This window comes from Rissa tridactyla, chromosome 23 (assembly GCF_028500815.1).
Source record: "Rissa tridactyla isolate bRisTri1 chromosome 23, bRisTri1.patW.cur.20221130, whole genome shotgun sequence".
Classification (NCBI taxonomy): Eukaryota; Metazoa; Chordata; class Aves; order Charadriiformes; family Laridae; genus Rissa; species Rissa tridactyla.
The window spans coordinates 4,185,017-4,199,330 of record NC_071488.1 but is presented as its reverse complement, the minus strand read 5'-3'; the positions used below and the strand labels follow the sequence as shown (position 1 = coordinate 4,199,330).

Here is a 14,314-nt window from a genome sequence, read left to right as displayed (position 1 = left end):
TTCTTACCTTCTGTTGCAAGAGCTCTGAATGTGGCAATGAAGACTGCCTAAACGATGAAGTCCCAAGGACGAGAGGCTTGCCATGAAAGCGGCTCAAGACACCCAAGCCCAATTACCTACGAAGCCCCTTCTGCAACTACAGAGGGGGTCAGCTCATGGGAAAAACCACGATGGCATGATGTGGCAACTCAAAGACCTAAAATGGACACCTTATGGCTACAGAAACTGGTGCTAAAAAAACAATAGACCAACAAGGACAAGAGAGTATAACTGCCATGACTGATACCAAAGCAAGCCTCATTGGACAGTTAAGGAAAACAAGCAAAACTGGGATAACAGAGAAGGCTTGCGTGGCCAGGGACTGCAATAAAGAAAAGACGCCTGGACGGAGACTATTAAGAGCGGGGATAATGTACATACTCTTCTCCGAGAAATTCCTGGGAAGACTGCGCCAGAAATCTGCAATGGACATAAGCACCTTGTTGATGCTTCTAAGTAGCGGTGACCATGACATCCGAACGAATGGTGAAGGGATGGATGTGAAAATTAAGTCAGGGAATGTGGTGACTAAAAGGCACAAGGGAGCACAGACCTCAGAGTTCCAGACAGTATATTTTAAAGTACACCTCACGTACCAAATGAGCAGCGGGTACCATCACCTCCGTGGCCTGCTTTGTACGGCTGATCCTCCTACCTCCCCCGCCCTTGGTGTCTCTGAGCCATAGTTCTGACAGTTTCCTATGCTCGCACCTAAGCCATGATATGTCCCTATTAAAATAGCCTTAACCCACCCTTAACCCCTCCACTACCGTTTAACTCCAAACAGCCCGTCCTCCTCTTCGGCTCTGTCATTGCCGGAGCTCCTACCTCGGGACCTCCTGCAGGGATGAGACCTATCTGACAGTCAGTGCCGTGCACGGCGACAGAGGCCCGGACGGTTGACACTGCGTTTCTCGTAATCTCATTGTACCTCGTATTGGCTGCAGAGCAACTCAAACAGAACAAATCTCATCGACGGCGGAATCCGACTGCAAAACCAACCTGAGGACAACTGACGAACCCGCTTCCCCTTCCCAACCATCCCTTGGTCCCAAAACTTTAGAAACCCCTTCTCTTCTTCTGAAAAGTCGGGGAAGAAACCCCACTCCTTCCTGACAGCTCCTTGCCCTGTATTTGCACCCCTGTGTCCGTCTTCCAAGCCCTGCCCTGCTCCCGCAGGTACCTCCAGTCCTCCCACATCCCCTGGGCTCTGGGCTCTGCTACGGGCCTACACAGTAAGTGAATGTGAGACACTTACAGCCTGGGAGGGGCCTGCTGCAGGCTGCAACGGAACGACATGGTACCTTATGGGCGACTGGGAAAGGCGACAAGCTGTTCCATGCCCTGAAAAACACTAGGCCTGCTGCTTTCCCGAGAAATGCTGAAACTCCTGATACAGAGGGATACAAGATGCTCCCTAACACCTGCTAGAACTTACTATCAGTCCTATAGACAAAGATGTCAACAACTTTAACAACATCCAACAGAAACAGTGAAAAAAATCAAGGTTCCTTCTACAGTAAACTCAGAAATGCCGAAAAACCACAATGCACCTAAAATAAAATTAAACAAAAACAAGAACGCAGAATATTAAACCGCCTTGCGACTCCTGAACTCCCCATATACAACCACTGACCCAAGAACAAGCCGTGCACAACAAATGTACTTTCTGCTACAGATGCTGCTCAACCTTGACTCACCCCGAAGCTCCTGCCTCAGACCGACAGACGGACGGACGGACACCTCGGCCCCTCTGTGCCTCAGAACGCGGCTGCCTGTGGCTCGGCCAGCTCAGACCGCGGGTGCCCAAAGGAGCGGAGCACCCAGCCCAAAGCGGCCCCCCAGCAGAGCCACAGGGAGCGGTGGCGGGTGTTCTGCTCTGTGAGACACACCAAACAAAGACAAGGACCTTTACTAGAAACTGTGATTTTCTTTTGCTACAGCTTTGTCTGTCACACCAGCCGTGCGACCAGGTCGGTAGTTAAACTTCGTTTTACTGCGACAAACACAAACTTGTATTTAAATAGATAAAATTAGCTTAAGATCATACTAATCCACGTGGGAAAGTACTTCATTCAATGCAATAGCAACATTATTAGCAGAAATTATGTGTTTTAGCTTCCTAGTGAAGAAACCAGACACTATGAGGTTATGATTCATTTCCAGCAATACCAGAGATATTTCCTAACTTCTACCAGAGCTACGTTCTGGATAGGACTGAACAACAAAGCAGAACTAGATCCCACACGAATCCCTTCCCAAACTTATCTTTGGTTGTAAAGAGAATTATTTACTGTAAATCACCAACAACTCTGAGTCACTGACCCTCCTTGATGGTCTCTCTAAGTCCCTTAACAGAAATAGACAAGGCCCACCCCAAAAAGCATAGAAATACAAGAAACGCATCTCATAGGAGGACTACAAAGGCAAGAGAAGTCTCTTGCCTTCTCTGAAAAACCCAAGAGGAGATCTGAGCTAACAAGAGATATCTTTGGGGTACCAGGGACTGAAGAGAAGCATATTATAAGCCACAGAAACGAAAAGACAGCTCTGGAGCACAAAGAAGCCCTCAGAAAAGGTTCTGACAGAACAGGAGACATCATCAGAGGGATTAGAGGGGTCCTGAGGAGGCCAAGAGAGCAAAGAAGTCCTGAGGATACAATGAGGAACTCAAAAGGGAATTTAACAAAGTACAGATGCCCTCGGGGGGCTGAGGACTGAATGGAGGCACATCAAAAAGATGAGAGGACAAAAAGACTGACCTGGTTAACAGATACGGAGTCAGGAAGGGTTCTGAGGAAAAAGGGGATGAAAAACCCCCTCCTGAGCTAAAATAGGTCTCTGAGGCACTGGGGATGTCTCAGAAGAGCTCAGGAAAGGCTGCAGAGGATTCTTGAGGGAGGGCAGAGAGACCAAAGAAGCCTCAGAGACAACAACAAGGAACTCTGAAGGGGATTTCAACAAAGTACAGGTGTCATCAGGGGGCAGGGGCCAAATGGAGGTACCCTAAATGGCAAAGAGGGGACGGAACAGAGAAATCCTAGATAGCATAGAGGACAAAATGTTTTGGGTCTCCAAGAAGGCATTAGAAATGGTTCTGAAGGAGCAAGAGGGCTCCAGAGTGTACTACAGAGGTGAAGGAGGGCTGTGGTGCGACAGGAAGGTCTACAGGAGGCATCGTGAAAGATGAGAGCAGCCCTGAGGAGAAGGACTTGGGGGTGCTGGTGGGTGAGAAGCTCAACATGAGCCGGCAATGTGCACCTGCAGCCCAGAAAGCCAATGGCATCCTGGGCTGCATCAATAGAAGCGTGGCCAGCAGGGCAAGGGATTTGATTCTGCCCCTCTGCTCCGCTCTGGTGAGACCCCACCTGGAGTACTGTGCCCAGCTCTGGAGTCCTCAGCACAAGAAGGACATGGAGCTGTTGGAACGGGTCCAGTGGAGGGCCACAAAGATGATCAGAGGGTTGGAGCACCTCTCCCTTGAGGACAGGCTGAGAGAGTTGGGGCTGTTCAGCCTGGAGAAGAGAAGGCTCCAGGGACACCTTATGGCAGCCTTCCAGTACCTGAAGGGGGCTACAGGAAAGCTGGGGAGGGACTCTGGAGCAGGGAGTGTAATGACAGGATGAGGGGTAATGGTTTTAAACTGAAAGAGGGTAGATTTAGATTGGATATCAGGAAGAAATTCCTTGCTGTGAGGGTGGTGAGCCCCTGGCCCAGGTTGCCCAGAGAAGCTGTGGCTGCCCCATCCCTGGAGGGGTTCAAGGCCAGGCTGGGTGAGGCTTTGATGGTCTGGTGGGAGGTGTCCCTGCCCATGGCCGGGGGGTTAGAGCTAGATGATCTTTAAGGTCCCTTCCAACCCGAAACATTCTGTGATTCTATGATCCTATGTTCCCTATGGCTTTTGCCAGGCTTTGCAAGTGGGCCCTGGTGGGTACACCGGAGCGGAGGAACGCAGCCCCCTGGAGCAGCCCCCAGCCCTGCAGCCCTGCACCACCCTGCCACCTCTCCTGATGGTTCATCACCACCTGAGTCCCTGCGGCTGGCCATGGAGTCCCCTGTGTCCCCTGTTCCACAGGTGCTTGGCTGTGGGGTGCCATGTGTCCCCCATCACTGTGGATCCCCCTACGGGGTCCCCCCCTGTGTCCCCCACCCCCATACAACCCAAACCACCAGGTCCTCCCCATCTCCCCAGCCCCATGTCCTCTCACCCCGCCCCATGATCAGGGTAGTCCCCACGTCCCCACAGTGCTCCCGAGCGCGCTGGAGGGTACTCAGGCATGGGACACGCAGTGCCTGACACCCAAGAAGACCCTCAGCACCCTCTGTGCCCCCACCTCAAAACCAGCACCAAGCACTCCTGCAACACCCACGCCTGCACCCTGGAGCTTGGGAAGGGGCTGGGTTGGGGCAGGCTGGGGGCCGGGGTGCCAGGACACTGTGGCCCCCAGTGCCCCATCCCCCATTGTCCTCCCACCAGCAAAGAGCTGCAGGGACACACTCTGTGCGGGGGTGGCCCAAGCCTGGCTCTGCATCTGCTGCGCCGCCTGTGCCCATAACCCAGCCCTGACACCCCTGGCCCAAAGGCCCGCAGGACCTCGCAGCCACTCCTGGCCCACAGGACGCCTCCGGGAGGAGGGCAGCCACGTGGGGCAGATTAATTTAGTGTCCCCATCTGCTTCCCACAGGGACGTGTCACATGTGCCCCCATCAGGGGACACTGTCCTGCTCAGGGACACCCCAGTGCCTGTTCCCTGCACCTCCCCTGGGCACCCCATGGGACACATGCGTCCATGTGGGGCACACGGGGCACCCCCCCAGTGGGGTGTGGGGCTGTGGCTGAGCCAAGTGGGACAGGGCCACGCAGGGGCACCAGCCACAGGGCTGCCAGCAGCATGCCAGGTGTGGGGCTGGGTGCTGGCGGCGGAGCTGGGTGCTGCTGGAACACCGTGTCCTGACAGCACATTCCTGCCTGAGTCACTGCCGGCTCCTGCCTGGGCAGGTCTGTGGCCACAGCCCCACAGCAGCCCCGCTCCACCCCAGCCCTGCCGTGGGGCCAGCCCCACACGCACACTCAAACCCCCCCACCCCAGTCAGTGCATATACACACGTATAAGTGCCCACACCCCCATTCACCCCGACGCCCCCCCATCTTATAAACCCTGTAACCGCAGAGTCCCCCTACAGCCTGTGCACCCCCTCTGCCCTACACACATGCTTACAGCCCCCATGTCCCGTGTCCCCACGGCCCCACAAACACCCCCATATCCCACACTCACACTGTTTACACCTCATACCCCAACACACCCTTCATCACCCCCATGCCGGGGGGCACTGAGGCCTCCAGGCAAGAGGGGAAGCCTCCGTCAGGGCAGCCCAGGGCCGGGGATGGCAGGGATACGTGAGTCCTCCCACCCCAGTGTCACCCCAGGGGCCAGGAGGGGGATGGGCCACACCGGACGCCTGGGTTCCTGGAAGAGGCCCACGTGACTTCCCCATATGCTATTAGCGGCCCGTGTTGCTGGGCAGAGCTTTGCCGGGCGGCCGGAACCCAAGGGTGCCCCCCAACACCCTGAGAGCGGCCCAGGCCCTGGCTCAGCCTGGGCAGGGGACAGAGCCCACCAACGGCCACCCTCCGTGCCCTGGGAGGGTGGGATGGGGCCCCAGGCCACCCTTCCGCTGTGTGTTGGGGGGGCTGAGGCCTGTCAGGCTCACTACAGGAGTGCAGTGACGCACACCCCACCCGCTGAAAGCAACAACCAAATACTTGCCATCTCAGCCCAAACGAGTCACCCACCCCCACACCCCGTGGCCTCCCCCTCGGGACACCCCCCTGACAATCCCAGGGAGCTCGGATGGTGGGGGGGATGTTCCCAGCACCCACCTGTGGCCACCCGGATGACCCCAGGGCCAGCTCCAGGAAGCCCCTCTCCCCCTAAAGCCTCTCCCTTTCAAGGACCTGTCCCTGCCCAGCCCCTCTGACTCAGATCCCAGAGGCTCCCCATGGACCCAGCCCCAAACCGCCTCCCCCCCCTCCCCGTGGGAGGGGGCTGCAGCCCACTGGGTGCCCAGGCAGGTTGTGAGAGGAAGCACTGTGCCAGCAAGACAGGGGAGCAGCCCCCCGACCCCCTGGAACCCCCCCAAGAGCAAAGGGACATCTGGGGCAACAGCAGCCCAGGCTCCTGTTGCAAGAAATCACATGAAATATTTATTATCTGAGACCCCAACACAGGATTAGGGCCACTGAGCCAGAAATGGGCAGGGATTGGGGCTTTTTCACAGGCCAGGGGACTTTTTGTATTTGCATGTGCCCCCACCCACACAAGGATGTCAACGCCGCTGGCTTTCGAAGGATGAAGGCAGCAGAGCCAGATCCTGCTCCGCCCTGCTGGGTGCAGAGGCAGGGGAGGGACTGGCATTGCTCCCCCAACACCTCCCCTCCTGCCCCCCATCCCAGGCCAAGGGGGACCCCAACACAGCCAGGCGGGGTGCTGAAGATCCCCCTAACCTGCAGCGCCCCACACACACAGTCAGGCACAGCAAATGCTTTAATTCCCCCCACACACACCCTCTCTTATTTACACAAACAGTTCAGAGAAATCGAAGCCGGTTTCTGCGAAAAGCCCTGGCTGGGGCGGAAGAGGAAGCCCCCAGTTTATCGGCAGCAAGCCAGGCGTTATCAGGCTGCGGCTTCCAGGAAGCACCAGCAGCCCTGACACTCCCCCACCCCCCCCAGCACCTTTGCATATTTCCACAGCAAAGGCCCAGCTTTGCATGAGAGCCCCACTGCAGCCCAGGGGACCAAACGGGACCAAAATAGCTCAGAAAGACACAGCATTTTTAAAGAAAAAAAAAAAAAAAAAACACACACCAAAACCACATTTTGCAATATTGCATAGCAGGTCTGAGTTGCCAACTTGTTTTTGGTAGCGAGGGCCCCACCAGCACCACAGGAAGCTGCTGCCTCGCCCCATCTGCAGCAAGGTTTGACAGCCCACGGGGCTGGAGCCACCACAGTTTTTGGGGCAGGGAAGTACTTCGCTCCCCAGTGGAGGGATTTTCCAGCTGCAGCTCCCACAGCAGAGCTGGTCATGGCAAGAGGAAGCTGTTCATCAAAGCGCTGCCCATGCGAGGTCTGGACATAGCCATGCTGCGCCCTCCAGCCCTGGGCGGGCCGTGCACTTCCTCCATCCCCAGCCTGCAGGAATTGAAACTCAGGGGCCACAGGATCCCCCTGAAGAGGCCACAGCAACTGCAACACCAGCTTGCTCTGCCCAGGCAGGAGGGACAAGTACTAGACAACAAAGAGCGCGTCTCCCCCTCTCACAAGAGAGGAGGAGCAGAGCTCACCCCTGGGCTGGGAGAAGGTCCCCTTCTCGTCGAGCCTGGGGGTCGCCGCCTTGCTGACCCAGAGGGTGACGAGCCCCAGCCACAGGCAGCCAGAGCTGCAGCATGCTTCAGGCACCGCAAGAAGAGTGGTTTCAGAGTGTGCAGGCACTGAGCACAAGGCGCCTCGTGGACTTTCCCCACACACATAGACAGTGAAGGAAAAGAGCATCTCAGCATGGAGCAGCTCTGGGGAGCCCCAACGGGTGACACAAGACATCCAGACCAGTTTTCCACAGCCTGCAGAAGCTTTCTAATAAAGCAAGAGGCTGCACGGTGCCCACAGGCAGCATCCGTGTGAACAGGCCCCCACCAGCAAAGCAGAGCAGGAGCGTTTAGCACATCAGCATCTCGTTGCAGGAATGGCAAGTTTTATACTACAGGATTGAGAAGAAAGACATTTATTGAAAAAACTAAGTGCCTGTTGACCAAACAAGCAGGCCTGACAATAGCACCATCTTTCAGCTCTCCACTTTGGTTTCCGTAGGGCATCACTCAGGCTGCAGGTCAAGCACTGTGGATGAGGATGTTCCTCGCTGTGTGGGACCCGGTCCCACAGAGTGGAGCTCCCCGAGAACCAACCAGTCCACAGTTGGAGGGCACAAGGCAGATGAGCGCTGGAAGCCCACCAAGAAGCAACACTACCAGCTGGAGACCATGGACCAAGCCCAGGGCTGGCACTGACGGACTTGCACAAGCCGTAGATCCGAGCTGGTGAGTTTTATTCTGCTCCAGAACAGTTACATTCAAAGATCAGCTTCGTTCAACTCGCGGCTTAGAGGATCAGAATGAGGGGAAGACAAGGAAGTGACTGATACCAACTTCCACAGCTCCCCACCCACTGCAAGGGCTAGAATAACCAAGAAGATTAAAACAAACAGAAACATCAACGGTTGCCAGCAAGCCGTGGGCACAATGAGAGTCCGCCAGGCCAACGATCCTCGTTACAATCCCTGGCAATGTTGCTCAAGTACATCAGAGAAAGGCTCGTTTGGAGTCAAGGCAGGAGAAGGCTTCGCCACAAAAATGCTACTTCACTTGAGGAATGAAGTACAGTGCACCCATAAGCAGTTCAACATTCAAAATTCCTCCTTTTTGTATCATTAGCTCTGTAAAAATGTACATATTCTACAGATTTATAGATATTTACAAGTTCTCTACAGCCTCCCCACCCCATGTGGGGTTTTTACATACTTACACACTCCCTATTTTTAAACTGCCTGTGTGTGGTGAGACATATCAGTGTAGCTGAGCTCAGCCAGACAGGCCAATGCAGATGCGCTGCAGCTGGCTGTGGTCACCACTCTGAGCCCCCACCTCTCTTCTGCCTGTTCAGTGACCAGGCTGAAGCCTTGCTGGCGGAAAAGGGGCCACGGGGGCTCCAGCGCCCACATTCCAGCAGCAGGGCACACATCTCAGCTGCCAGCGTGGCTCTACTGCTTCTGGAGGGCAGATGTGTGCAGAGCCAGCAGTGGCCAAAGACCTGCTGACCTGCACACCTCGCAGTAGGCGCAGGCTCACACAACACCAGCATTCAATGCTTCTGCTCCAACAGAAAAGCCACAAGCTTAGGCAGGACACCAGCACCACAAGCTACTATTTCCAGAACCCCACAACCACAACCCTGAAACATCTGCTCCATGCACAGGTGCCATGCCAAGCCCAGGAGGCTTCAGTCCAGACAACAGCTGCTGGTGCTCCCTGGCTTCCTGCTAAGCAGATTGGTTCTCTCCAGGATAGAACTGAAGCAGTCCACTTGAGCTTTCTGTCATCATCCTCTTGAAGGAAGCAGAATATCACTTCTTCCACTTTCTGTTCCCAAACCAATAAATTCTCATCAGTAGCCACAATCTGACTGGATCACACCTTCCTTCTTAGGAAAGGATTGCTCAGGGGATGCCTAGATATTCTCCTTGGGTCACTGAAGTCCAGCTTCATAAGAACGCACAGGAGGAAGCGATCAGCTCGCCAGCCCCAAACAGAGCCAGTCCACCCAGAGTTTTGTCCCTCTGCAGCATACCCTGGCTCACCGGATCATGTAGGCCAAGCTTGCTCCCAGTCCAGCCACGCCTGCAAACGCCATCAGTACATTTCTGATGCTGCCTTCCAGGTCCTCGACTCGAAAGAAGTCGACAAAGCCCTCCTAGGAGAAAGAAGGGAAAGTAATTTCCTGCCAGTCATCCTTTTTTGGCAGGAAGGCATGGAAAACCTTTTTTCCTGGCAGTGGGCTGGGGTACAGCCTGCCCAGCACATCCACTGAGTGCACTCCCCCAGATTCATTACAGCCACAGCCCACCCCGCAGAGGTAGCAATCAGCTGTGACCAGCTTCAAGCAAGCTCAGTGCACCTGGGATTGACTCAGCTTTGGGAATGCTGACCCCTCCACACTGCGGGGGGGGGGCACATTTTTAGGTCAAGACTGCTTCAGGCAGCTCATAGCAAGGAGCTCCTGAAACACCAGAACTCCAGCTAGGTGTGGCTTTTAAAAACTGGTTTTAACTGGAGCAGTGAGTCATCTCTGTGCTTTGCTGACACACATGGTCATCAGTGAAATGCCACAGAAATAGGAAAATATTGGACTGTTCTGAAACACTCAGTGTTCAGGACAGGCAGTGACTCACCCAGCCTCCCTGGCTCATCAGCCACTCGCGCTTAGATGAGACAAGCGCATCTGTGATGATCCCCGCCAGCGAGCTGATGCACTTCTCCTGGTTTATGCTTTTCAGGTGTTTCGCAACAAAGGCACCAAAGGAGATGAGTGTCACCACTCGACCCCAATTTGTTACTCCATCACTGAACACGTGGGCAGCCACTTCACATACTGACTGCAGATCTTCCTCTTTCTGGATTTTCAGCTTCCGCAGCATTCCTGCAAAGAGATGCTGGTTTAGAGGCAGGCATGCACATGACATCAAATACCCTGCAAGGCCACCAGGGAGAAGACGCAGCCCCAACACTCCAGGTCCAAAAGGTGTAAGAGTCACTGCCAAGTACCAGTGATGGAGAGCAAGCACCTGCCTGCTCTGCAGATAGCTCAGCTGCTCACGCTCGCCTGGGCCAGACAAAAAAAAAAAAAACAAAACCCATAACCCATTTCTAGTTCCTTCCTCCCCACCTCAGACACGGCTGCCGCCTCTGTGCATGTCACACTCTGCTATCTCACAAGGGCTTTAAAGCCCCACAACATCAGAACCATAGCCTAGAAGTCATTTTGCAGCCTGAAGTGAGCCCTGCCCCTCAAGCCAAAATGAAGGATAGTCACCTACGGCCAGGCAAACATGTCGTCCTTTTATTAAGGTGATTTTAGTGACTGGAACAACTGAACTCCCCAGTCTGACCTGCAGTGCCACCTCATGAATAAGCAAACAAGACAAGCCTTTATGAAACTGAAAGGCATTGCTTGTTGTTGCTCAAACTAACAGGAAGCCTTCCTGAAGCCAGTTCCTTTTCTGTACACACGAAGGTAACCGTCCCTACAGAGGCCTCAAATACCAATGCCAACTCACATTGGCCTAAACGTTCCTTCCAAGTGTGGCTCATTCAATGAGCACGTCCATGAATTTGGCCAGGGTAACTGAACCCAGTCTTTTGCATCAGCACAGCTAAGGACAAAAGGCAGTTTCTACTGAAGACTTTCGTGTCCAAAAAAAGTGGAACATCCTCTTGCAAAGGAACGCATTTCATCATATGGTGTCTCATGAGGAGATGCAGACACTACCCTTCTGTGCTGGCACCAGCCTGAGCTGGGATCAGATGCAGTGTGATGAGCCAAAAGCAGTCCCAGCACAAGCCCCACAGCCAGCCCCACTACCCTGATGGCTCAGGCTAGCTGCAAAACAACTTGTTTCCAAGTTAAATGAAACCAGGTCAAAACTGTCAGTTCTCACTTCCAGTCTGTTCCCAGGACACTGTGCGGCAAGGACATCTGCTCTTCCAAGCCCAGGGTTCAAGTTTCTATGGCTATTCAAGGACTCATCAGAAGCGGGCAAAAAACACTAAAATACATCCGGGAGAATTTCTCCCCCAGAAACTCCATTCCACCTGAGCCAGGGGTGTGATGAGTTTAAAGTCCTGAGCTAACTAATATTTGTCCGCTTGGGGTTATTTGCATGTAGTCATGCTGAGCAAAGCAGGGTGCAAGGAGGAACCGAGGCTAATCTGTAACTAGATTATCTCCTCTGCACACGTTACCAGTGGTTTTTCCACCTCCCAGCTGAACAAAGTTCAGTTTCATTTTTAATCACTTCTCGGCTCTTTTAACTCCCTCGAAACCAGGGCCACATCCCATCCAGTAAATGACCCGGCCGAAAGCTCAGCCCCCCGCACTCCCCCCGCTGGGGAGGAGGGGCGCAGAGGCCCTGCTCCAGCCCCGAGGGCCGGCTCCGGTCTAGGCCTCTCCCAGCCCCAGCCCTGCAGCCCACCCACCTCGAGGGCCCACACGCGCGGCAGAGGGAGCAGACGTGGGGGCTGGAACTGCCGGGAACCCGCATCCCTGCGCCCCCCTCTCTCTTCTAGGGGCAAGGCCCTCGGACCCCGCACTAGGACGGGGGGCTGCAGCTCGCCTCCAAAGGAGGGCAAGCGGACCTCAGGCCGGCCCGCGGCCTCCCGACCGCTCGTCCCGGCGGGCCCGCAGCAGAGCCCGAGGCGCCCCCATCCCACACACCGTCCACTCCCCACCCCCACCGGCGCAGAGCCAGCCGCCACCCACCCTGGAAGGCGAGCTCGTGTTTCTGCAGGACGCCGTCGCCGACCCTCCGCAGCGTCTCCAGCGCCTTCTCCATCACGGCGTCGCCCGATCCGCCGGGCCGTCCGGGCCCACCCAGCAGCCCCGGGAATAGCTTCTTCGCGGGGGGCTGGGCCTCGCCCGCTGCCTCCCGCAGGTAGCGGCTGATAAGCTCCAGTGAGTCCTGCCGCAGCCCGTCGGGGGGCCCGGACGGCGTGCCGGGCAGCGAGTCCCCGACGGGGCCGCGCTCGGCCTCGGGCTCGCAGCCGTCCAGCTCCTCCTCGGGCCGCCACAGCGCGCCGGGCCGCGCCGCGAGGGGCAGCGCCGCGCGGGGGGCCGCGCCGCAGCCAATCAGCGCGCGGGGGGCCGCGGCCGGGCCAATCAGCGTGCGGGGGGGCTCAGGGCGGCCGGCGGCGCCCCAGGCCCCCACGGAGCCAATCAGGGCTCGCGGTACCTCAGCGGCGGCGGGAGTCCCGGCGGGTGGCGGCGGGGCCGAGTCTCCCCCCGGCGAGGTAGGCGCCAGGGCCGGGCTGCTGCCGCCGCCACAGCAGAGGTTGAAGCCGATAACGGCGTTCCGCTGCACAGCAAACATGGCGACCAACTCCCAGCTCTGTAGGCGCGACCGTCGCTGCCGTTTATATGGTGGCGATGACGCCACGCGGGGCGCGGCGGGGCGAGGTTCCGCTTCCGGACGCACTTCCGGCCTGGCCCCTTGGGGGCGGGAGCCACGCCTCGGCGGGGCGTGTCGTTTTGGGCTGGAAAAGGGTGAAGGAGGCGCTCGTGTCCCCCGGCTTCATCTGGATCTCGTTGCGGTCCCACGGTGTCGATGCGGGCCCGCCACTCCCCCGCCCCGTGCTACCCCGTCCCTTCTCGGTAACCTATAGCAGCCCCCCAGGGGTGCGGGGCTGCAGTGTCCCATGTCCCGCTGGCAAAGCTGGGCCCCACCGCGGCCCCCCCAGGACTAGACACGCCGTCCTTGCAGCCGGCACCGTTATCCGAGGGGCTGCGTGTCCCTCCCCTGCCTCAGCCCCTGTTTTCTTTCTGTGTTTTTTTGCAGTACGAAGCATCCCCGGCGAGGCCGTCAGCAGGCTGCCAGCAGGACTGAAGCCCTGGCACATGCAGGGAGCCAGGATGCCCTTGCTGGCGTACACCAAAAGGGCTGCTTGGAAGTGGGGAGCGTGGTGCGGTCTGGGGAGACCCCCCCGCAGTGCTGCCTCCAGCTCTAGGACCTCAGTGGCCTCAGCACAGGAGAGACACGGAGCTGTTGGAGCGGGGCCGGAGGAGGCCTCGGAGATGCTGGGAGGGCTGGAGCCCCTCTGCGGGGAGGACAGGCTGAGAGAGCTGGGGGGGGTCAGCCTGGAGAAGAGAAGGCTCCAGGGAGACCTTACTGCAGCCTTTCGGTGCTTATAAGAAAGATGGAGACAGTTTTTAGCAGGGCCTGTTGCGCAAGGACAAGGGGGAATGGTTGTAAACTAAAAGGGGAGATTCAGACTAAATATAAGGAAGAAATTTGTTACACTGAGGGTGGTGAGACACTGACCCAGGTTTCCCAGAGAGATGGTGGATGCCCCATCCCTGGAGACATTCCAGATCAGGTTGGACTGGGCTCTGAGCAACCTGGTCTGGATGAAGATGTCCCTGACCGTGGCGGGGGGAGTGTCATGGTTTAACACCAGCCAGCAGCTGGGACCACACAGCTGTTTGCTCAGCCCCCCTGTCCCCCAAGAAGGGTAGGGGGTAAAGGAAGGGAAAGGAAAAAAACCCTTGTGGGTTGAGATAACGACGGTTTAATAGAACAGTATCAGATAAGGAAAATAACAATAATAATAATGGCACAAGTCACTCACGGCCCGGTGAATTAGCACTGTCCCAAGCCGTGATCACAAGTACCCACCCCCTGGCCAAGCCCCATTTCTATACCGAGCATGACGTCTGTGGTACGGAACGTTCCATCGTTCTGTCTAGGCTTCTCAGTTTCTACAGGAAGCTGAAAAAAGGTCCTTGAAAACTATAAACATCACCTGGCAACAATTAAAACAATAAGTTTTATTGACATTCATATCAAATCTGAAACACAACCACCACTAGAAAGAAAATTAACCCTGTCCCAGCTAAAATCAGGATGGGGGTTGGACTAGATGACCTTCAAAGGTCCCTTCCAACCATTCT

The 14,314-nt window shown here is 56.3% G+C and overlaps 1 protein-coding gene across 1 annotated transcript; it reads right to left on the bottom strand.

Moving 5' to 3' along the window:
• Positions 1–7,807: 7,807 nt before the first annotated feature.
• MCL1 (MCL1 apoptosis regulator, BCL2 family member) lies at positions 7,808–12,796 on the bottom strand. Its single transcript, XM_054182621.1, has 3 exons — positions 12,131–12,796; positions 10,044–10,291; positions 7,808–9,565 (listed from the first exon to the last, which is right to left on the bottom strand). Exons 1-3 carry the CDS (start codon positions 12,735–12,737, stop codon positions 9,449–9,451), a joined length of 972 nt encoding a protein of 323 aa, XP_054038596.1. The 5' UTR covers positions 12,738–12,796; the 3' UTR covers positions 7,808–9,448.
• Between the last annotated feature and the right edge of the window lie 1,518 nt (positions 12,797–14,314).

Coding starts and splice junctions, on each gene's coding strand:
- MCL1 (XM_054182621.1), bottom strand. CDS start 12,737: ATGTTTGCTGTGCAGCGGAACGCCGTTATCGGCTTCAACCTCTGCTGT. Junction 10,292..12,130: donor ACACGAGCTCGCCTTCCAGG/GTGGGTGGCGGC, acceptor ATCTCTTTGCAG/GAATGCTGCGGAAGCTGAAA. Junction 9,566..10,043: donor TGATGAGCCAGGGAGGCTGG/GTGAGTCACTGC, acceptor TCTTTCTCCTAG/GAGGGCTTTGTCGACTTCTT.